At 54.1% G+C, this 22,106-nt stretch overlaps 1 protein-coding gene across 2 annotated transcripts in view; it reads left to right on the top strand.

The window, feature by feature from the left end:
- Positions 1-61: 61 nt before the first annotated feature.
- The window catches only part of SCUBE3 (signal peptide, CUB domain and EGF like domain containing 3), a 39,893-nt gene continuing 17,848 nt past the window's right edge, over positions 62-22,106 (top strand). For both annotated transcript variants that reach the window (XM_006144189.3, XM_006144188.3), the window contains exons 1-6: positions 62-194; positions 14,822-14,944; positions 17,284-17,409; positions 20,109-20,243; positions 21,386-21,511; positions 21,683-21,799. In XM_006144189.3, the coding sequence (XP_006144251.1) occupies positions 110-194; positions 14,822-14,944; positions 17,284-17,409; positions 20,109-20,243; positions 21,386-21,511; positions 21,683-21,799 (712 nt within the window). In that variant the 5' untranslated portion in view covers positions 62-109. The remainder of the gene's footprint in view (positions 195-14,821; positions 14,945-17,283; positions 17,410-20,108; positions 20,244-21,385; positions 21,512-21,682; positions 21,800-22,106) is intronic.

Below are 22,106 nucleotides of genomic sequence, written 5' to 3'. Positions count from 1 at the left end.
CCGCGGGCCCTCCCTCCCCTCGCCCCCGCGCGCGGGGGCCCCGGCTGGCCTCCGTCCTCCCCGGGCTGCGAGACCGGCCCCGGCGAACCAGCCTCCCGGAGCTCCAGCCATGGGCTCGGGGCGCGTGCCTGGGCTCTGCTTGCTCGTCCTTCTGGTCCACGCCCGCGCCGCCCAGCACGGCAGAGCTGCGCAAGGTAAGGCGCCCCGGGGCTGCCCGGGCTGCCGGGGCTGCGAGGCCCAAGGGTCGGGGCGCCATCTCCGAGGGGCCGGGCAGGTGCTGGGGAAGCGTGCTGCTGTCAGGACACGGCCCTGTGCACTCGGACTCCGGGGCTGGGGGCCCGACCTCTGGGCGCTGCGCCCGGGCGAGAAGCCGGAGCAGCCAGAGGCAGCAGGGATGAGTGCAAAGTTTTGGAGGGCGGTGGGCGGAAGGGACCACTTCCTGCCAGAGTTCACTGCCACCCCCCCAGCATCTTCGAAAGGCTTCTTGTGCTCCGAAGTCTGAGAATTTTCTCCTCTCTCAACGTTGCCAGAAACTGAAGGTGGGGCCTGGAGAGACGGAGGGGATGAAAACTTTTCAGCCATGCCATGTATTTCTCCCCTCATCCCAGCCCGCGTGCACAGTTAGCCAGACATTCCGAAAAGGCTGTCCTATCGGTGAGAACATGGTAAAGAGAAAGGCTCTGTTACGGAAAGGCCAACTCCTGCCTCACCAGAGGGTAGGGGACCGGACAAGAGAAGGACATTTCTGAGACTGGCTGGCGGCAAGAATGTTGCGTTTCTGTCTCTTTGGGGCGAAATCTCTTTCGTCTTGCATGGCTTTCATTTCTTATCATAATATTTATTTATTAAGGCCTCTGGTTTCCAATTCCATTTAAATCCAGGTCAGAATTGCATTAAAATAACAAAGTAGAATTCCAGGCTGGGGAGCTCTGACAGATCCCTCTAGGAATTAAAGAGAGAGACAGGAAGCCCTCCCGCCCGTCCCAAGGTTGTGCTGGCAGAAACCAGGCTGGTGTGCCACAGTTCTCTTGGGGCAGCGTCCCCTCCCCTTTGACCTCTTGCCGCACCCCTCCCCCCACAGTGTCCTCTCAGACAAGAGATTTATATGGACAAAAAGCAAGTTCCTCCCGGCAAGGTTTTGCTCTGGAGGATATGATTCTGCCCATTGTCTTGGGGCTCCTGAAGCCAGCTGGGTCCGGAGGCAGCTGGGCGCCCAGGAAAGTTGAACTTGGGTGTTGGGGAAGGCCGAGTGTCTGGCAGTTAGGTGGCAGAGTCCAGAGCCTGAGCGCTTGGCTCTGCAGCTGCCCTGTGTACGGAGTGGCCCCACTCGGTGGAAAGGAAGGTGCTGCATCGGTGCCGCCCGCCTCCCAAAACACTGCCTGACCACTCACCCCCTTCCCACTTCAACCTATCCTTTCATCGAATCAAAACCCTGGAGACCCTAGGCTGTCAAATACAGACCCACCCCGAACGGCCTCTTCTCCAGTCCCGGTTCCAGACAGCCTACCGCTACTGCCACCCGGCCCGGGAGCAGCCCCTCTCCTCACTGTGGATTGGCTGTGTCTTCATAAACAAAGCTGGCTTTTGTAGTGGTGCTCACTTACTCATAACCTAGAATTAGCTAGGGAGTTTAGTCTGAAGGAAGGAGCAGACTCCGCGCAGTAATCTGGACACAAGATAAGGACTGCTTTCAAGCTGGAGTCAGTGTCTACAGTGACCTGGCGAGCCTGGGGGGCTGGGGCCAAAGGGCGAAGCGGTGTACCCAAGGGGGCTCCAGGGGCAGATGGAGACCCCTAAAAGGGACAGGTGTTGTCATACGAGGACTCTCGAGCCTGGGAGATGAGCTGATCATTCAGGGCCAGAAGGGGCTAGGTCCCCTCTTTCTTCGAAACCCTGCTGGGTGCAGGGGCGATGCAGTGGTGGTGCAGTGGAGGCCCCTGTCCTCAGGGAACTTGCAGACCAGTTGTTCCAACCACTCCTGGCCTTCCTGGGCCACGCTTGCTCTGCCCAGGCTGCAGTTGGCTTGGCATCTTCCTTCCTCGGACCCCTGAGTCTATCTTGGCATAGAGTGGGAGCCTTTCATTGACCCTGCAGTGGGAAATCAGTAAACCTTGCCTGCCAGGGGATGTCAGCCTCGGATTTGCTGGGTTAGAGAGTCGTCTCCGGACAGGCAGGACAGCTGTATGGCTGTCCCCATAGACAGAGTGCTGTGGCATCTGGGAGGCCCCCTTGCCCCGAAACACATCTTCTGGGGGTCACTAGTGCTAGAAAGTGGGCCTTGAATGCGACATGCTTTCATTTATTTATTGATTGATTGAGATTTTTGCTACAGGGCATGGGTCCTGGCCGGAGAGACAGAGAGAGACAGAGAGACAGAAAGCAAGAAATCACGCCCCAGAGGGATGGCCATGCCACAGTTCCTTCTCCATTCTCTTCTCTGGATTTTGGGCATGCATGTACATGTGCTTGACATAAATTTCAAGCCTCCAAGTCTGGGACTTGAACCGTGGTCGACTACATGGAAGTCCAGCAACGTAACCATTACGCCATCTGCTGGTTCTGGGTAGCTCTTAAAATGCTTTTAAATGTAGCTCTAGCAGGTCTTTAACATAGCCTGGCAAGCATCTGGACTTAGAATACTTCCAACGACATTATCTGGGTCTCTGTCGCTTTTCACCAGAGATTCCCACAGCAGGAAAACCAATGTCTTGTCAGTCTGGGAAGGGGGCAAGACAGTGGGCCCTCCGTGTAAAGGTGAGTGAACGTGCGTGTGTATGTGAGTGTGTGTGTGTGATGTGACACTGCTGGGTGTCTGTGTCTAGGTGAACCCTGAGATTTTAGTGTCAGGACCCTGTGTGGACAAGTGGGCGGGTAAGCCAACTGGAGGAGTGAGCAGGAGGGTACAAGGTTCCCGTGTTTTCAGTGCTTGTCTGTGTACCTTAAAGCAGACAGACTGGATAACCAGGATAATTGTTCACTTAAAAGCATTAATTTGCTTTGCTTTCTTTTTTGGGGGGGAGAGGGGGGGAGTGGGAGGAACCAGCAGTGGTTAAAAAGACCTAATCCTCCCATAGATCTCCGGTTACAGGTGAATGAAAAGGTCCCTTAGCCTCCGGGGAAATTGTCCCCAGGGTGGCTGCTCCAGGAGGGCCAGCCTGGCGTGGAGTTTACCTGGAAGTTTTCTCTCCTCGTTCAGGATTGAGTTTTGATAAAGCTGCGTGTTCCGTTTCCAAGGAACATTGTCCCTGGGGCCGTGAGCGCTCGTCTGATAGCACACAGTGTCTCTGTGTCTCGGCGCGTCTCTCTGGGTCTCTGTCTGGGTCTCTGTGTCTCTTTCTCTCCCCCACCCCTCTCTTCCTCTTTAATGTGGCTGTTTCCTCTCCTCCCTGCTTCCCTCAGCTCCTGTGGCTGGCTCTTACAGTGAGGGGACTGTTCCTCCTAGCCCCTCCCTCCAAAATATGAAATGAAAACCATAACCGTGTCCGCGGGTGAGGGTGGCCCCAGGGGTAGCCGGCCCCTGCCTGTGCCTCATCCAGGCCACATGGGGGGGGGGGAAGAGGCAGAGAGACAGAGAGACAGAGACAGAGAGCCCAATCTTTAATCAGTTCCCTCTAAGCTCGCCCCCACCCCCCTACTTTTCCAGAAGGGTGGAGAAGGCGGGTGGACTGCTTAGAAATTCCTCAGGAATCCTTTGACCTCTTCTCTCAGTGACATGTGGGGGGGTAGAGAAGCTGAGGCCGGGGATACAGAAACGTGTCCGTTTTCCACCCCTTACGGCTCAGCTCCTGAAGCCTCTGCAGGGCGGGAGGACAGCGGGGACCAGACACTGAGGCCAGAATTACAGCAGGCGAAGGAGAAAGGCACCGTGAGGTTTGTTTTCCGAGCCCTTCAGGAATCCCAGAGCACAGAGCCGAGAGCACAGAACCGAGAGCGCAGAGCCGGCGCAGAGCCGGCACAGAGCCGGTTTGAGACCCGAGCGGCCGGGACCTGCTGTACAAGGAGCCGGCCCTGGGTGTGAGTTTGGGAATGCGAGGGGTGCGTTCGCTGGGGGTGTGAGCGTGCGTGTGCGTGGCTGGCTGGGAGTGTGTGTGTGTGTGTGCTCCGGTGAGAGGAAAGAGGAAGTGGGGCGACGTGCGTTTTGTTTTCGTTGGAGACGTGAAGAAGTGGAAGGCTTGGTCCAGCGCCCTGAGCTGGGGTGGGGGAAGGGCACGGGTGACTGCAGATTCTCTCCAGAAGATGGAGGTGCAGGAGCTGCTGCCTAACCCCCGTCCCTGCCCCCTGTGCCGGTCCCCGCGTGTCAGGGGGTGGGCCTCTTTTGACGTCCCGAACCCCTGACACATGACCACTTCTAAGAAAGAGTCCCTGTCAGGGCTGGAAACGGCGGAGCTGCTCTGAGGCTGGCAATGCCCGCGAGAGGCCCAGACCTGGGGACAGCTTCTTCAGGCTCCGTTAGAACACAGGCCTCTGGAAGTAGAGGGGCCTTGGGGGGGGGGAAGGAAAACAAGGACCAGCCCAGGATGTTTGGGGCAGAGGAGCCTGTCACCTGGGCTAAGAGGCGACGGATTCTCTCTCTCTCATCGGCCCCTTGTCACCAGACTGCCCAAGGTGCCAGCTTCACGTGGCAGTAGGGAGGTTGGTGCCAGTGGGTTAGAGATGCAGAGTCTAAGGGTTGGGGCTCTGCAGGAATACTGAGACTCTCTCCCCGCTCATAAACCGCCAGCTGGGTCCCTGCAGCCGATGCTGCACATCCCGGCGCAGTCTCAGTGCTCAAGGCAGCCGACACGGGGGCGAGCTTCCGGCCTGCCGCTGGGGCGTCCCGTGCCATTTACCTGAATGTCAGGCCCTCTCCTCTCCACCCTGCTCCATGTCTGCCAGCGTGTCTGAGGTCACTTGCTAGTCTTCCTTTCTTTCCTCAGCCCAGTTTCCTGGGGCCCCAAGTACCCAGAAGTTTGGTCCTGAAGTGGGTGTTTACCCAGGAAACAGCACCTGTGTGTCTCCAGCCAGGCTGGGAAGTGGCGCTCAGGTCAGAGCTGTGGGGACTGAATCCTCTCGGGGATGCGCCTGCGCCCCAGTCCCTGGTCTCACACCATATGTTCCCAGCTCCAGGACTAGCCTCGCCTCTGTCTTCCACCTAGTCTAGACAGCTCCCCTGCGGACCAAGGCGCTGCTTTGCAGGTGTGATCGGACGCTGCGATTTGGCCACACAGCAGGATGGTGACCCCTCGCACCTACGCGTGGTCTTCCCCGTGACTTTCTCTATGGCCTTAGAGAGCCGTAGGGTTTGGTTTTCAGAGCTCCACACCAGGGGCTCGCCGGGACTGAGCCAAGACCTGAGCAGGAGCTTCTGTTCTGGAAGGAAGATCCAGGATGAGGGAATCGTGCTGAGGAATCCCTGGGTGAGGGTGGAGCATCAGGCTATGTGGGCATGAGCCGGGGGCGGGCTGGGAGAAGGGGGTGCTTAAAGAGTAGACCCTGGGGAGCAGGTTTACAGAGAGGACGTTTTTACAAGTTTCTAATTATATTTATTTGGAGTTTTCCTCTGGCGGTTTGAAGCTGTTAACAGCAGGAACCTGTATCCCCGCTGTTTGTTTTTGTTTCTAACCAGCTGCTTGGCCCCAGCGTAGTGAATCCAAGGGCAGGCGACACCTGCCCACGGCCGCACCGCCCACCCCTTCCCTCCTGCCACTATGTCCACACCCTCCCTGCCCACCACTCAACCATGCTCCCCTCTCCTGCCGTCCCAGCCCGAGGCCTCCGAGCTCCTGGGTGCCTACTGTGGGCTTCCTTCCTGGAGCTGCAGTGTCCGGATGTTGCTTCTCCTGAACTAAGTGCCGAGCTGGGGTGGGGATGACTGAGGCGTGGGTCCCTCTCTCCGGGAGGCCACACAGCAGGATGGTGCGGAGGGCAGTGAGAGGGCTCTGGGCCTGGCTCTGCATCAGCTACTGCTTTTTCCCAGGAAGCCCTCATAGGGCTTTGGTTTCCTCATCTGTTTATTGAGAGACAGGAGCATTGAGGGCCAAATGAAACAGCCCGTGTGAAAAAGCTTTGCATGCTTCGTGGAATTACGCAGTGCGGACATCACTGCTGGTTATTTTCTCGGTGGATTTGGAAAGAGAAGATGAATAATCATGAAGCCAGCACCTCCCTCGTCCACCACCTGCCTCCCTGCCGCCTCTCCCCGCTGTTCTGTTCTTCCCTCCCGGCTCGCTACCCCCCCCACACACACTCACCCTCCAAAGGCCTCTGACTCAACGTTTTTGTTTTGTTTTGTTTTCCACACAGAGAAAAATTCTTGTTCTTTTAAGGGTAATTGAATTGAGCAAGGAGCTGGATTAGGGGTAGGGCGGGATATCAGAGAACCTCATCTGGGCCCCCTCGTAGGTGATAAGGCGAGGTCACGTCCCTCCCCTCTAAATGACAGCGCACCACTTGTTTTCCTGGCTGTTCCGCTCAACAGGTAAGTTTATGTGAAAGGAAAGGATACTTCTTTTAAAACCGAAGAAACTGCTTGGACTGGCAGGTGGCGTGGTGGTGAGGGCGCGGGACTCCCACGTGGCCGACCATGGTTTGAGTCCCGGACCTGGTGACTTGCTTTCTCTCTCTCTCTCTCTCTGTTTCTCTCTGGTCAAGTTGAATAATAATAACAAAATTAAATACATATAAAAAAAAAAAAAAAAAAGGAGAAGGAGAAGAAAGTGGTCTGTCTCCTATCCTGGGGGTCAAGACACAGTCATCTGGGTGGTTTCCTGGGCTCTCTCTGGGCCTCACCCCTGCCTAAGCTGCGTCCTGCCTGAGGATGGCCTGGACTCCAACTGAGGTCACAGTCTTGGGGAATCCCGAAACGAGCAGGCAGCCTGAGATGCCGGTCCTGGGAAGGGGGGCTCTGCCCGTTTCCCTCGTTCCCACCCTGATCTAGAGCGAGGGCGGAGCCCACCTGCGTGGGCATCTGTGCTTGCCGCTGTAGGGCAGGGCAGCCGGGCACAGCAACAGCTGAGATGTGGGCGGAGCCGCCAGGGCGGTGGTGGGTGCTGGTCTGAGCGGCCCCTGGTGTCCGCACCAGCTGTTAGTCAGCAAGGCGGCCAGGGACATCTGTCTGGTAGGCATGCTCAGAAGAGGTGCCTCTTACGGCCCCCGATAAAGTCCAAGTGACCCTGAGACCTTATGTGTCATTTGTCTCCTTCTGGCCCCTGAACTTATCAAAGGGATGCTTTTTAGTGAGCGTTGCCCTTCGTTGAGTTTCTTGTCTCCCTACTTAAAAAAATAGATATTTATTCATTTAACTTTGCTTATTATTATTTAATTTGACCATAGAGAGACAGAGAGAGAGAAAAGGAAAATGAGAACACAAGCCACCAGGACTTATGTGTCATTTGTCTCCTTCTGGCCCCTGAACTTATCAAAGGGATGCTTTTTAGTGAGCGTTGCCCTTCGTTGAGTTTCTTGTCTCCCTACTTAAAAAAATAGATATTTATTCATTTAACTTTGCTTATTATTATTTAATTTGACCATAGAGAGACAGAGAGAGAGAAAAGGAAAATGAGAACACAAGCCACCAGGACAGGGACTCAAACTGTGGTCAGCCGTGTGGGAGTCCAGTTCCTTAACCACCACGCCACCATTTGGTTTCCCCCCGCCCCCCCCCCCCCGACCTGCTCACCCTGTCTTCCTACTTTTAAGAGGAAGTTTCCTGGGACTGCCCTCCACTCAAAACAGGCCTGGGGGCCCAGGAGGGTAAAGAAGTGAGCTTTTCTCTGGGGTAAAACTGCAGAGGAGAAGCCACATGTAGACCTCACCCACTCACCCACCAACCCATTCACCCCTGCATTCGTTCATCTCCCCCGCTGCAACCCCGGCCTTTAACCAGTACTCAGTAAGTGCCTTCAGTAAGTTGTCTTGTCCATCGCTCAACCCCACACACAGGCTTGGCAGGGTGCAGATGCTCCGTAAACCATCTGTGGGGTGAGACTATGGTCGGCTCTAGTCCAGCTGCCACGCGGGTTTCAGATTCAGAAGCCATGGCCTCAAGGTGTGTACAATTCGGTAGGAAGTTAAATAATGTTACAGTGTACCGTATACAGATCTCACAAGGTGGTGATGGGTCAGGTGACCAAACAATCTGCCATTAAAAGCCATAGGAGTGGGGCCAGCAGGTAGCATGGTAGTTAAGGGCATTGGACTCCCACATGGTTGACCACAGTTCAAGTCCCAGACCTGGTGGCTTGCTTTCTCACTTTCTCTCTCCTCTCTTTCTTTCTCTATCCCTCTCTGGTCAAATTAAAATAAATAAAAGAATAACTAAAGTTAAATAAAATAATTCTAAAAAAAAAAAAAAAAAAAAGGCCCCAAAGATTAAAAGAAAGTTTTTTTTTGGGCCAGCAGGTGGCGTAGTGGTTAAAGGTGGATTCCCACATGGCTAACTGGAGGTGGAGTCCCAGACCTGGCAACTTGCTTTCTTACTTGCCCTTTCTCTCTCTCTCTGTCTGGTCAAAATTTTTAAAATAATAACAATAACAAATGGAATTAAATAAATAAATAATTCTTTTTTAAAAAAAGAAAGAGAGTAGATGGGAGGCATGCTGACGCCACTTGGTAACTTCTCCGTGGTGGCACCTGAACTGGGTCGTCAGTGATGGGTGAGACTTGAAGGCATTTCAGGAGAGGAAAAGAAAAGAGTGAGGCAGACGCATCGTACGCCCTGCGCTGGCCTGGCGGGGCAAGAAGGCCCTCCCAGCTGAGTGCAGCGGGCTGCTTTTGACCCCTCCGGGCCGTCAGGCTCCCCCACAACCACCCCATTCCTGTGAGCGGTGAGGGAGCTGCTGTGGGAATGGGAGGGGGAGGTGGACGCGACCTGGCGGTGCTGCTGGTCCACAGCCTGACCTCCTAACCGTTTCAGTGTGTTCTTACTCCGCGTGTTTCCTTTTTCCATCCTCAGAAGGAATCTTAGGACTGCCAAGGTTAAGATAATCCACCTTGGAGCTGGCAAGTGGTGTGGTGGTTGAGGTGCTGGACTCTCACATGGCTGACCACGGTTTGAATCCCAGACCTCATGGCTTGCTTTCTAGCTTTCCCTTTCTCTCTCTGGTCAAATTAAAAAATAACAATAATGGGACCAGCAGGTGGCATGGTGGTTAAGGTGCTGGACTCCCACATGGTCAATTGTGGTTCCAATTCTGGATTTGGCAGCTTGAGTTTTCATTTTCTCTCTCTCTGGTGAGTGCCTCTATCATATTAAAAATAAATAAATAATTCTGTTTTAAAAATAATCAATGGAATTAAATAAATAATTTATTCTCTTTTTAGAGAGAGAGATTTTGTTATAGGGCACATGCACTCGCCAGAGAGACAGAAGATACACAGAGACAGAAAGCGAGAAATCACCCCCAGGGGGCATGGCCATGCTGCAATCCCTTTTCCTCCATTCTCCTTTCGGGATCTTGGGCACACACACACACACACACACACACGCGCCCAGCATGAGTTTAAGCCGCTGGGTCTGGGACCCAAACTGCAGATGACTATGTGGGAGTCCAGCGATGTAATCATTACACCGTCTGCTGGTCCCAATAAATCATTCTTTAAAAACAAAAAATCTGCCAGCAGGTGGCGTGGTGGTTAAGAGCACTGGACTCCCACGTGGCCGACCACAGTTCGAGTCTGGAACCGGCGGCTTGCTTTCTCTCTCACTCTGTCCCTCTCTGGTCAGATTAAAATGAATACATAAAGTAAAATAATTATAAAAAAAATCCATCCTTTCTGGTCTGCCCGCTGACCCTCGCATCCCCACCCCATCCTCCCTTCCCCCTCCATTTAGCGGAGTACGTGGAGCACTCTGCTAGGCATTAGGCAAAGTCAGGGAGATTGGCGGACAATCCTGGGAATGCTGCTGTGCCCTCATGCCCAGAAAGGGGAAGGCAGGGAGGTCTCACTCCTCTGCGAATGTCTGCAGCCACCATGCTCTCCTGCTTCAACTTGGCTCCAGTCCAGGGCCTCGGTGTGTGGAGGGGCGCAGGAGTGGTCTCCACCGCCTTCACTAGGGGTTGCTGGACGCAGCTTCTGGTCCAGGGCCTCGGTGTGCGGAGGGGCGCAGGAGTGGTCTCCACCGCCTTCACTAGGGGTTGCTGGACGCAGCTTCTGGCCTTCAGGGCAGTGCCCAGCATGGGTAGAGCAGGCACCTTCAGGACTGTGTCGCCCCCAAGTCCCCATGCCATCACATGTCACCCCGCTGCTCATCACCCCAAACCAGGCCTGAAACGGGCTCTGCTAAGGGGGAGGGAGAGGAATACTAGCAATCCTTTACTGAGCAGCTGCTGGAAGCCTGCACTGTGGCCCCCAGTGCTTGAGGATTAGAGTGCTGTGCTTGTTATTTTCACACTTACAGGGGCTGGGCAGGTTGAGATGCAGGTCTGGTACAGATGGGGTTTGAACTGACACGAGGGCACTCCAGGCCGCCTCCCCTTAACCACTCTGTCATGTAGCTGCCCCATGCTCTCTTCCCGGCTTGGAGAAAGAGTTTATTCACATTTCCTGAGTTGGGAAAGGGAGTGAGCAGCCCCAGCCTCACCCTGGAGATCCTGATTGAACTGGCCCAGGGACTGCCTGGACAATCACGTTTTTTCAAATGGCCCCCAGGCAATTCCAGCGTGCAGCCAGGGTTGAAACCCTCTCAGCTAAGCCAGTCCATGTGCAGCAGCTTCAGCTAACCTGCCGGCTAGTAACCACCTGTGTGTGCTGGGACCGAACACACTAAGTGAGGCGGTGCCCAGGGGGCAGGGGCCGCGGTGGCAGGTGTGGGGGGAGGGAGCTCTGGAATGGGCTAGCCAATGGAGGACATGCTGGACATCATTTGGGGCCCTAGTCCCCACTTCTGCCCCAGGCCTGTTCTGCTTTGGAAAGATCCCAGCTGAACTGTTGAGGTGTCCTCAGCCATTGCCCGGCCGAGCGAGGACAGCTGGACACGCTTCCTGAGATGGCTTTAAAGTATTAACAGAGCAATAGCTGCAGATGAGCTGGGGCAGACTGCGTCCCTCAGGGCCAGGGGTCACCAGGAACAGGGTTTACCCGCAAGAGCTTTTGGGAAGAACGCTTTGAGTGAGATTTGGGAAGACTGGTTTTTCGTTTGTTTTTTTAAATAACTATTTTATTTCACTTTATTTATTTTTAATTTGACCAGAGATGGACAGAGTGAGAGTGACAGAGAGAGAGAGAAATCAAGATGCCAGGTCCAGGACGTGAACCACAGGTTGGCCATATGGGAGTCTAGTGCTCCTAACCACCACGCCACTTGCCAGCCCCGGGAAGGCCGTTTTGAGTGAGATTTGGAAAGCTGAGCCCAGCATGGCTGCGGGAGAAGAGAGAGGGAATGCATCTCCAGCCTGAAGAGTGAAGTGTGTGCGGACGTGTGGGAAGGGTTGCAGTGGTGTGGTAGGGGAATGGAGAGAAGATAAATCTTCCTGAGCAGAGAGTGCTGGACAGGGATAAGCACTGAGAGCAGGGAGGTGAGGGCAGGGCAGGGCAGCGGGAGGGGTCACAGGGTCTGCCGGGAGGCCTGGGTTTGCTGTGATCTGTACCGCTGAGCCTGAATGGGAGCCCAGAGAGCCTGGTGCAGGCCTTCATGAGGCCTTCCAAACTAGAGACGAGCAGTACCTCCGCGGGCCCCAGAGAAGGGGCTACCAGATGAGTCTCGAATCTCCAGACTAAGGGTGCCCCATGTTGAGAGCTCCGAGGTGGCCCTGAGCAGCAGGCCTGTCGGGCTTGGAGATGTTCTGTGCCCGTGCTGGGCCCTGGGGTAGCCGCTAGCCACCTGTGGCTCTTGAGCATTCGGCGATCTTGTGCACCCGAGGAACTGAATTGTCAATGAAACTTTAATAGCCACCTGTGGCTAGTGGCTGGCCCAGGGAGCAGCCGTGGCCTGCAGCCTGTTGTCTGAACCATGGTTTAATACTCCTCATCTCAAGCTTCCTATCGGGAACCTGCTATTTACCAGACATTTTATTAGGCCTTTTACACAGATGACCTCATCACCTGCTCACAGCCACGTGAGGGAGTATCATTCCCATTTGAAAGAGGAGGAGATAGAAAACAAGAAAAGCCTCCCTGGAGAGTGGTCAAACTGGATGTGCCCGTGGGCTCCACTGGCTGCCGCACTTACGATATCGTGGTGATAGGACATTTCTTTGTGGCCTTCTGTCTCCACCAACTGGACAGCCGAGTCTCCGCACAGCTCCATACCATCTACAAGGTCCCTGTTCTCCTTGCTCCCCTGTCACCCTATTGAAAAGATAAAAAAAGAAGGTTGGAAAGCTAGTCTTCCATGCTCCCTCCTCTCCAGTCTTCTCCTTTGGGATGACTTCCCAGCATGGGCAGACTGGTGGACTCCATGATCGAAGAACTTGGGTGAGGTGGGGAGTAACGTGGACAGAGGCCTCAGCGCGTGAGTTGTTTGGCGTGGAATGTCCACAGAGGAGCGGAGGCAGTGAAGGGTGGAATGCCTGGCCTGCAGAAGCCTGGAAGGTTTGGGGCAGACTGTCTAGGAACATTCTTCCAGAGCGCAGTTCTCTTCTTAGCCCCAGGAAACTCCAGACCTCCCCGCTAGGTTCTTCTGGAAGGATGAAAGCAGGAGCGGACAGCTTTCCTGCTAGGACCCATGGATGCCTGTAAATGGGAGAGAATGGTTTACCGTGCATCTCGAGTTGGAGTCACGGTCTGCAGTGAGGTCCGCCGATCTTCATTTAGCGAAACTCAGGCAGCTCTGTAGCCTGCGGACGGTACTTGGAAGTCAGACTGTCTCGGTTTCAATGCCAACGCCTTCTCTTGCAGGCTGCTACTTATATACTGCCTTGGGTCTCTCAGTTCACAGCTCAGAGTAATCGCTTCTTCCCCTGATCTTCCCGGAAACACGGGTTCGCAGCCTTGGCTGTCCATTAGAGTCACCTGGAGAGCTTTAGAAAAACGCATGACCAGCGGACCAGGATGGGTTGTGGGCATGTCCTGGGGGCGTCGACTATGTCACACAGCCACGGGTGAGCCCCTCACTTCTCCAGTGCCTTCATGCACTCCCACATCCCGCTTCACATGACTCGTCTCTCCCTGTAGCTGGGCTGGATCACTCGGGGGCCGCCACAGCCCCTGATGTAGCACCTTGCACTCACGAACACATTCAGCAGAGCATTTTCAACTGAACCAGACATTTCCCCCCATTTTAGTTCTGCTCTATCGACACCATAGTATTGTTCCAGAAGTTGGAAACTTTTGCCCAAAGACTCTTTCCTATGTCTTTTCTTTTTTAGAGAGTTTTTTTGCTATAGGGTACATGCACTCGCTGGAGAGACAGAGAGATAGAAAGTGAGAAATCATCCCCCGGGGGGATGGCCACACCACAATCCCTTCTCCTCCATTCTCTTCTTGGGATCTTGGACACACATGCACATATGCCCAGCGTGAGGTTTTTTCTTGTTATTGTTGTTAAGTTATTTTACTTAGCTTTATTTGTTTATGTATTTATTTATTTTATTTGACCAGAGAGGGACAGAGCAAGAAAGGAAAGTAAGAAAGCAAGCTGCCAGGTCCAGGACTCGAACCACGGTCGGCCTTATGGGAGTCCAGTGCCGTATCACCATGCTACCTGCTGCAGCCTCCTCCTCTTCCTCCTCCTCCTCCTCCTCCTCCTCCATCATGAGTTTTAAGCTGCAGTGTCTGGAACCACGGTCGACTACATGGCAGTCCAATGACATAACAATTTCGCCATCTGCTGGCACCTCTATGTCCTTTCTTAACCATCCTCTTTCTTGCTAAATTTTGAGCAGCCTCCTCCCTTTAAAACAGCTCTGTGGGGACCACCAGGTGGCGTCATAGTTAAGGTATTGGACTCCATGTGGTCAACTGTGGTTTGAGTCCTGGACCCGGTGGCCTGAAATTCACACTAGGTGTCTGTGCATGCCTGCTCCAAATCCCACAAGCAGAATGAAGAGTCTATTGAGTGGCCATTCCAGCCCCCGCCCACAGGGGGGGTGATTTCTCACTTTTTGCTTCTCTGTCTTTCTGGTGAGTGCATGCACCCTATAGCAAAAATCTCTCAAAAAATGAAAATAAAAACAGCTCTGTGGATAGCACCTATACGTTGCAACGCGGGCTGGGCAGAGAGGAGCACGTAGGGGTAGAGCGGGAGAGCTAAGGTGACCGCATGGGTGGGCCTGCCGGCCTGGTCAGCTGGAGAGCCCCACCCCCGGCAGCTCCTGGTCCCTCCGTTGGCAGCACAGGGGCCGAGGAAAATCTGAGATGGAACTTCTTTCCTTTAAAGCTGCTTCTTGGCGCCATAGCGGGCAGGTGGGAGCAGGGTCTGAGGCAGATGAGGACCCCTCAGATGCCCTGACTCCCCTTCTTCCCCCTGGATCACTGGTGACCACTAGGCCTCACACCTTCCTAAGGCCACTGTTCCCATGCCTTTCTCCTCCCCTCCCTAAGCCTGCTCCCATGAAAGGTAAACGAATTCAGACTAGATGGATTATTTCTCATCAAGGTAAGTGTGCTACCCAGTCTAAGTGTTTTTTTGGTTTGTTTTTTAACCAATGCAGAGTGATTTAAATGAGGGGCTTTTAGCTGTCATTGTGGACTAAGTATCGTTGGGGCGGTGGGGTTCTTTCCGAATTCCTCAGATGGCAGTCTGCCCACTGTGGAATTGGGGGGATACGGGAGCACCTGCTTCTGGAGGGGCTGCCACTTCCATTGTACAGAAGAGGGGATTTGGCCCTTGGGGAACCCACCTTCAAGACGTCCCGTGAGAGGCACCCACAGAGTGTCTCGTGTGTGTCCTCTGCCCCTCCAGATGTGGATGAGTGTGTGGAGGGGACTGACAGCTGCCACATTGATGCCATCTGCCAGAACACCCCGCGGTCATACAAGTGCATCTGCAAGTCCGGCTACACGGGAGACGGAAAACACTGCAAAGGTGAGGCTGGGACGGTACCCCAAGAAGCGGGACCTGTGGGAGAGGGAAGCCAGGGCCACTGCCCTCAGCTGGCCACACCGAGCATGCTACAAAGGCCTGGAATCTCTGCCGGCCGAGGTGGGCGGGGCAGGTAGCTGCATCTTCCCAGAGAGGGCGCCATTTTCCATTTGCACAGAGGTACCGCGCAGGCTAGGTAAGAACAGTTCAGACCTGACCCAGCTGGAGTGGAGCATCAGACCCATGGGACTCAGGCCTGAGGTTTCCTGGTGTTGGAACTTCCCTCTTTAGACCTTTTGCTGGGTGGGGGAGGAAGAGTGTACCCAGGGGAAATTCATACCAGAAACAAACACGTTCTCCCCTCAAAATTAAGGTAATGCATGTTCAGGTAGCCTTGAGATAGTATTTAATTTTATTTTTTAAAAATAATTATCTACTGGGACCAGCAGTTAGCATAATGGCTATGTCGCTGGACTCCCAAGTAGCCGACCGCAGTTCAAATCCTAGACCCGGTGGCTTAAACTCACGCTGGGAGTGTGTGCGTGCGTGCCCAAAATCCCGAGAGGAGAATGGGAGGAGAAGGGATTGCGGCGTGGCCATCCCCCCTGGGGGGTGATTTCTCATTTTCTGTCTCTCTGTCTCTCTCTGCGTCCTATAGCAAAAAAAAAGCCTCTCAAAAAAAAAAAAAAGAATTATTTATTCACTCATTTATTTTAATTTGACCAGAGAGAGACAGAAAGAGAGAGAGAGGAAAAGTGAGAAAGCAAGCCACCAGGTTCGGGATTCGAACCATTATCAGCTGTGTGGACCATGCCACCTGCTGGTCCCCAAGATAATATTTTAAATTTATAACCTTCAGTGACTTGGCAAGACTTTGGTGAACAAGTACACTTATTAATACCTGGTGACATTATACAATGAAAAGTAATTTTGTAATACCGAGCAGGAATCTTAATACCGAGCAGGAATACCCTTTGGGCCAGGAATTTTACTCTTGGGGATTTATTCAAAGAAATAATAGGTAAAGATATTCTTCGATGCATTTTTTGTGAAAGTAAAATAAGTGAAAAAAATCTAAGTGTCTAACAATAGAGAAATAGGATGACTAATTATGATATAGCAACACAATGGAATATTCCACAATATAAAGTGGTAATTAGAGAGACTTAGGACCAGCAGTTGGTGTAATGGCTATGACGTTGGACTCCCATGTAGTTGACTGCGGTTCGAGTCCTGGTGGCTTAAACTCACGCCGGGCACGTGTGTGTGTGTGTGCCCAAGATCCCGAGAGGAGAATGGAGAAGGGATTGCGGTGTGGTCATCCCCCCTGGGGGTCATTTCTCACTTCCTGTCTCTCTGTCTCTCTCTGTCTTTCTGGTGAGGGCACGTGCTCTATAACAAAAACCTCTAAAAAAAAAATCTCTCACTCATTAAAAACAAAACCTTGTCTGTGTGTGCGTTTGCACAGTTAACATTCACAGCCTATAAACCATTTTGCATTTTGCTCTTTTCATCAAAGTCGCGCCCGATGTGAGTTTAAGCCACCGGGTCCAGGACTTGAACCGTGGTCGGCTACATGGGAGTTCAGCAACATAGCCATTACACTAACTGCTGGTCCCAGTGAGAGTTATTTTTTTTAAAAAAAGAATGATGTATTTTTATGTATTATTATTATTTAATTTGGTATAGGACACATGCACTCACCGGGGAGATCCAGAAATGGCCAGAGAAGGAGAGGGAGAGGTGAGAAAGCAAGCCACCAGGTCTGGGACACAGACTACAATTGGCCATGTGGGAGTCCAGCACCTTAACTACCACGCCACCTGCTGGCCCAGAGAGAGGTACTTTAGACAGGGTATAGGTAGAGAGTAGTGTTCTTGTCACATTGCAATCTGCCTTCCTTAGCCTCACGGTTGGCTGGGATCATAGACATGTGCCACCGTGCTTGGCTGTCAGTCTAGGAACCGAACCCGGGCCTCCCATGCAGCCTCAGCTTTGTACAGCAGTGCCCTGCTGCTTGCAACACCGTGGCTAGTCAAGAAGGTTTTTAAAAATATATATATATCATTTATTTAATTTTATTTGTTGTTATTATTTTTTAATAATAACTCTGACCTGAGAGAGACAGAGTTGGAGAGAGAAAGGGAAAGTAAAGAAGTAAACCACCAGGTCTGGGACTTGAACAGCTGTTAGCCATGTGAGAGTCCAGCGCCTTAACCACCTTACCACCTGAGGCAAGAAGGTTTTAGTTTTTTAAAAAAGGCAACGAGAATACTGAGCCAAGAGGTGACAGCGAGGAGCACACTCGTGGGCTCAGTGATCTCGTGTATCTGTACCCACAGACGTGGACGAGTGTGAGCGAGAAGATAACGCAGGCTGTGTGCACGACTGTGTCAATATCCCTGGCAACTACCGATGCACCTGCTATGACGGATTCCACCTGGCACATGACGGACACAACTGTCTGGGTGAGCCAGGGGTGTGGCGTGATGGCAGGGTGTCTGCTGGGGAGGGAGGTGTGGGCAGCATTTCCCCTCCCCAGGCGAGGAGTGGAGAGTGGTCACAGGAGAACTGTGGGAACAAAGGGCAGGCTTCCTCTTTGAGACTGGCCACCAAGAAAGAACGAATCCTGCTGCTAGATGAAAAATGGAGGACATGCTTCTAAAAGGTGGTCCCAGGGCCAGGAGATGAGATGGTGGGAAGACGGTTGGGTTCTACACGGATCCTAGTGCTGTCGCTCAGTAGCCATGGTCCCTGCGCAGATCAGTTCATCTCTAGGAATCGCAGCTTCTTCATCGCTAAAATAGGGATGGAAACATCCCGCGGAAAGGCTGCTGGGTAGATCGCAGTGAGAGAAGACGTATAAAGAGCATTGTACCCTCCTTAGCACGGAGGAAGAGCTCAGTAAAAGGGAAGGAGGTTGTTGGTGACAGGATGCTTCTCCGTGTGTGGAGAACCTCTGACCTGCAAGGGTTGCTTTTCTCCCAGCGATTCCTACAATAGCCAGTAGTCCTGCCCTCTCCTCACTTCTGAGAGGCCTCATTCTGCCCTGATCTCCTTTGTCTGCGGACCAGAATCCAAGAGACGAGAGTCTCCAGGACTCTGAACTCAACTCTGGTCTCTGACATTTTGGAAAATTACTGGAACCAAGTCAGACTCTTCCTGAAATATAAAACCCAAAGCCAATGGCAGAAAAAGATTTGAGATTTGAACCCAGGGTTCCTCTCCCAAACCCCTTCTGATTCCAAAACAGAAATAGGGGCCCTGGAAGCACAGGGGACCAGGTAAAGGAGAGGAGCAAAAGGAACGATGCCCAGAAAAGCAGGCCTACTGGTCCCTCCCTCTCGCTTGGGCGATCTGAGGTTCCGTTGGCCTGCAGAAGCCTCCTTGCTGCAGAGCCGTCTCTAACCCCGGTCACGTCCCATCTGTGGGAGTGTTCCGTTTCCACTGCTACCCCAATCCCTACCAGGCCCTTTCCTCCAGCCTGGCTGCCTGTCCTCCTTTAGCTACCAGGGCGTGGCCTGCCAAGCCCAGCTCATCTGCCCAGTCACCCCTGAGGGACTCTTGGAACTCCTGGGAAGGGCAGCGCTGATGCTCAGACGGACAGCGAGCTGCCTACAGGGCTGTGGGCGTGAACTGAGTTCTCCAGCTGTCTCCCACCCCTCTAAGGCCCCTGCGTCTCATCAAGCCTCGTGTCCCTCCAGGTGTTTTGGGGAGAACCAACCAGAGGCTTAGTAGGTATGAAGAGTCAGAAGAGCAAGGGTCTGTCTAGGATTAGCTTGCAGTCTCAACCCCACCTTCGGTTCTTCGCGGAACCTTGAGAACGTTGTCCATGCCCTCAGCCTCAGTTTCCTCACTGAGGACTGGGAAGGAGCTTGGCTAGTGTAACAAAGCCACGCGGGTGGAATAGAAAGGAGCAGCGGATGGAATGTGGATGGAGCAGGGGCAGGAGGGCGGATGGACAGTCCAGGCTGTAGGAAGAGATGAAACCGAGACAGGAACGAAAGGAGCAGCGGATGGAATGTGGATGGAGCGGGGGCAGGAGGGCGGATGGGCAGTCCAGGCTGTAGGAAGAGATGAAGCTGAGACAGGAAGGAAGCAGAGAATACACCTCCTTAGCGTCACCAGCAGGTGCATCTCACAGGCAAGAGCCAGGCAGATCCAGACCCCTCTGCCCTTGTCCAGAAGGGGAAGGGAGGGTTTCAGGGCTTCAGCAAAGATGAGAAGGAAGGGGCAGCTGGGAGTCAGAAGTCCAGATTCTAGCTGCCCCAGTTGGCCAGAGTCCCTGCTGCCTCCTGGACCAGGGCACGCTGAGAAGGCCGTGGACATGGGAGGGCAGGAGCTAGCATGGAGATGGAGTCCAGGGCCCAGTGTGGGAACCCCAGGACGAGTTTGGCTCTGGGACCTGAAGGTGGTGACTTTGAGGTGAGAGCCTACTGTTCCCCCTCCCCCATCTAGGGTGTGACCTGGAAGCTCTCCCCCATCCCTCCCCGCCAAGCTGCCAGACTTTGTTTTGTTAAACCAAAATAGGAGAAAGGCTACGGAATATGGCAGCAAGCCCAGGAATTGGGGGTGGGGGAGAAGGATGGGGCTGTGGCCTGTTCACAGAAATGGTCCCTGCCCCACAAGGAGTTGAGGCCCAGCTGCCTTTCCCCACGCTGCCCCTCGCCCTCAGCGCTCTGGCCATAGCTCCCCCTGAACGCAGAGCCACTTCCAGGTCCCCCGCTTCACTGGATGCCCCTCACCGCCAGCCCCGCGCTGGTCACCGCCCAGACCAATCTGACCCGTCGCCATCCTCGTCTTCCTCACCCGTCCTCTCGCTCTGGCTCCTTTTCCACCCTCCTCTGCTTTCAGACCCAATTTCCTAATTGCTTTTAGCCTTTTGGCTGAGATCAGCGTGCAGGCCCAGTTTCCACAGGTGAGGGAGAAGGAGGCAAATGATCACCAGGGCGAACAGATTTGCATGTCCCCTCCCCGCGTGCCCTCTTGGGTGGCCTGTTCACACTCCGAGGAATACTAGCTGACGAGATGGGAGTGCCCGCCTAGGGCTGGGTGGGGAGATGGCGGTGGATTCTCAGCCCCGGCTCTCCGTGCTTGGAGCTGCAGCCCTGGGCACACCTGGGCCCCGGCCTGCACTCGTGGCCCCACCGTCTCCCATCTTGCACAGACGTGGACGAGTGTGCCGAGGGCAATGGCGGCTGTCAGCAGAGCTGTGTCAACATGATGGGCAGCTACGAGTGCCACTGCCGTGAAGGCTTCTTTCTCAGCGACAACCAGCACACCTGCATCCAGCGGCCGGAAGGTCAGCCCTGCCCTCCCAGGCTTCTCTTCCCAGCCTTCTCTCAGCACCCTCTGTCTCTCCTCCATTCTCAACTCTGCGAGCGCCTCCTTTTGTCATTCAACTCAGCCACACCCTCAGGGCTCCATGGACGGACAGTCTGTTTAGAGCACAGTGTAGGGGAATTAACCTGGGCTGGGGCAGTAGGAGATAGGGTACGAGCGGGTGTCCACTGCGCCCGGATCTGTGGTGGGTCTGTTCCTAACCGTAAGTGGCCGCGAGCCTCCCCAAGGCCGCCTTCCTTGGGTGGACTGGGAGAGCCAGGCAGGAGTAATGAAGTACAGTTTGCTTCTGCGACTCATCTTCCCCACCTCCACCCGACTTTGCCATCCCCGAGGGCGAGGGACGATGTCGGATTCATCGTTGTATCCCCAGCACCTTACAGACTGTCCTATATGCTTGTGGGAGCGAAAGCTTTGAGAGTTTGTTGAGAGCTGACCCTGCAGCCTAGTAGTTAAAGGGAGCCTGATCCCACATGGCTGATCACGGTTCAAATCCCAGCTCTGGCAGCTTGAAAAATAAGCTAGGTACCTGTATGTGCATGTCCAAAATCCTGGCAGTGAGGAGGAATGAAGAAGGGATTGCAGCGAGGCCACACCTCATTGGGGGGGATTTCTCTCTCCTTCTGTCTGTCTCGCTCCTGTCTAGCATATGTCTATGGCAAGAAAAGGAAAAGAAACGTTGGCTGAATAAAATTGCACTGTAATTATCTGTACCAGTGACTGTCCACCCACGTTATAAATCTGTTATTTATCTGCGTCCCAATTTGATTGAAAGCTCTTTGGGGGAAGAGATCATGTCTTAGGTTTTTCTGGGTCTTTCCTAAGTCTGCCCGGTCCCTGGCACGGTGCCAGGCAGCTATCGACACTGGTCGTCGGAAGGAGAGAGTAGTCACACAGGCTCTCCTTGGGCCGGCTGGCCCTGACCTCTGCTCATGGGCACCTGCTCTGTGGGCAGGACAGGAGGCCTGTGAGGGGCACTCGGCCCGTCTGTGTGGCAGCCTCGGTGGAATTCCCCGTTGTCTAGGCTTCCAGTTGCTTCTTCTAACCCCTCTTCCTTGCATCCTGGGGTGCAGAGCATTCACGCCACCTCCTCTGCCCTTTTAGAAGGAATGAACTGCATGAACAAGAACCATGGCTGTGCCCACATTTGCCGGGAGACGCCCAAGGGGGGCATTGCCTGTGAATGTCGCCCCGGCTTCGAGCTCACCAAGAACCAGCGGGACTGTAAACGTGAGATCACTGGGAGGATGGTGGGAAGAGGGAATGAAGAGGAAGGGTCGGGGCCGCAGCAGCAGGACAGGCTACAGGGAGAGGGAGTATGGGTGAGGAAGCTGGAAAGGAGGGCCGGTACCCGTGTGTGCAGAACCAAGCTGACGGGCCTCCCGCCTTCTCTGTGCACAGTGACCTGCAACTATGGTAATGGTGGCTGCCAGCACACATGTGATGACACGGACCAGGGTCCCCGGTGTGGCTGCCATGTCAAGTTTGTGCTCCATACGGATGGAAAGACATGCATCGGTGGGTGAGGCCGGGAAAACTCAGGCTGGCGGAGGCGGAGGTGGAGGGACCCTGGGGAGCTGGGGAGAGTGGGGTGACGTGGGGCCCAGGTGTGGGCACAGTGACCGTGAGGGAGCTGAAGCCCAGACAGTGCCAGGTCTAGAGAGGGACAACTCCATGGTGTTGCCAGGCTGGGAATCATTAGCAGAGGTGCTGGTGACCAAGGCTGGGGCTGAGAAGGGGAGGAGAGCTGGGAAGGGCAGCTGGGTAGGCCTGACCAAGTGGTGAGGTTGACCTGGTGGCCGGTGTGGCAAGGTGGGAGCTGCCA

Source organism: Tupaia chinensis, unplaced genomic scaffold (genome assembly GCF_000334495.1).
Source record: "Tupaia chinensis unplaced genomic scaffold, TupChi_1.0 Scaffold000116_1, whole genome shotgun sequence".
Taxonomy (NCBI): domain Eukaryota; kingdom Metazoa; phylum Chordata; class Mammalia; order Scandentia; family Tupaiidae; genus Tupaia; species Tupaia belangeri.
This window is presented reverse-complemented; position numbering and strand designations above follow the sequence as displayed.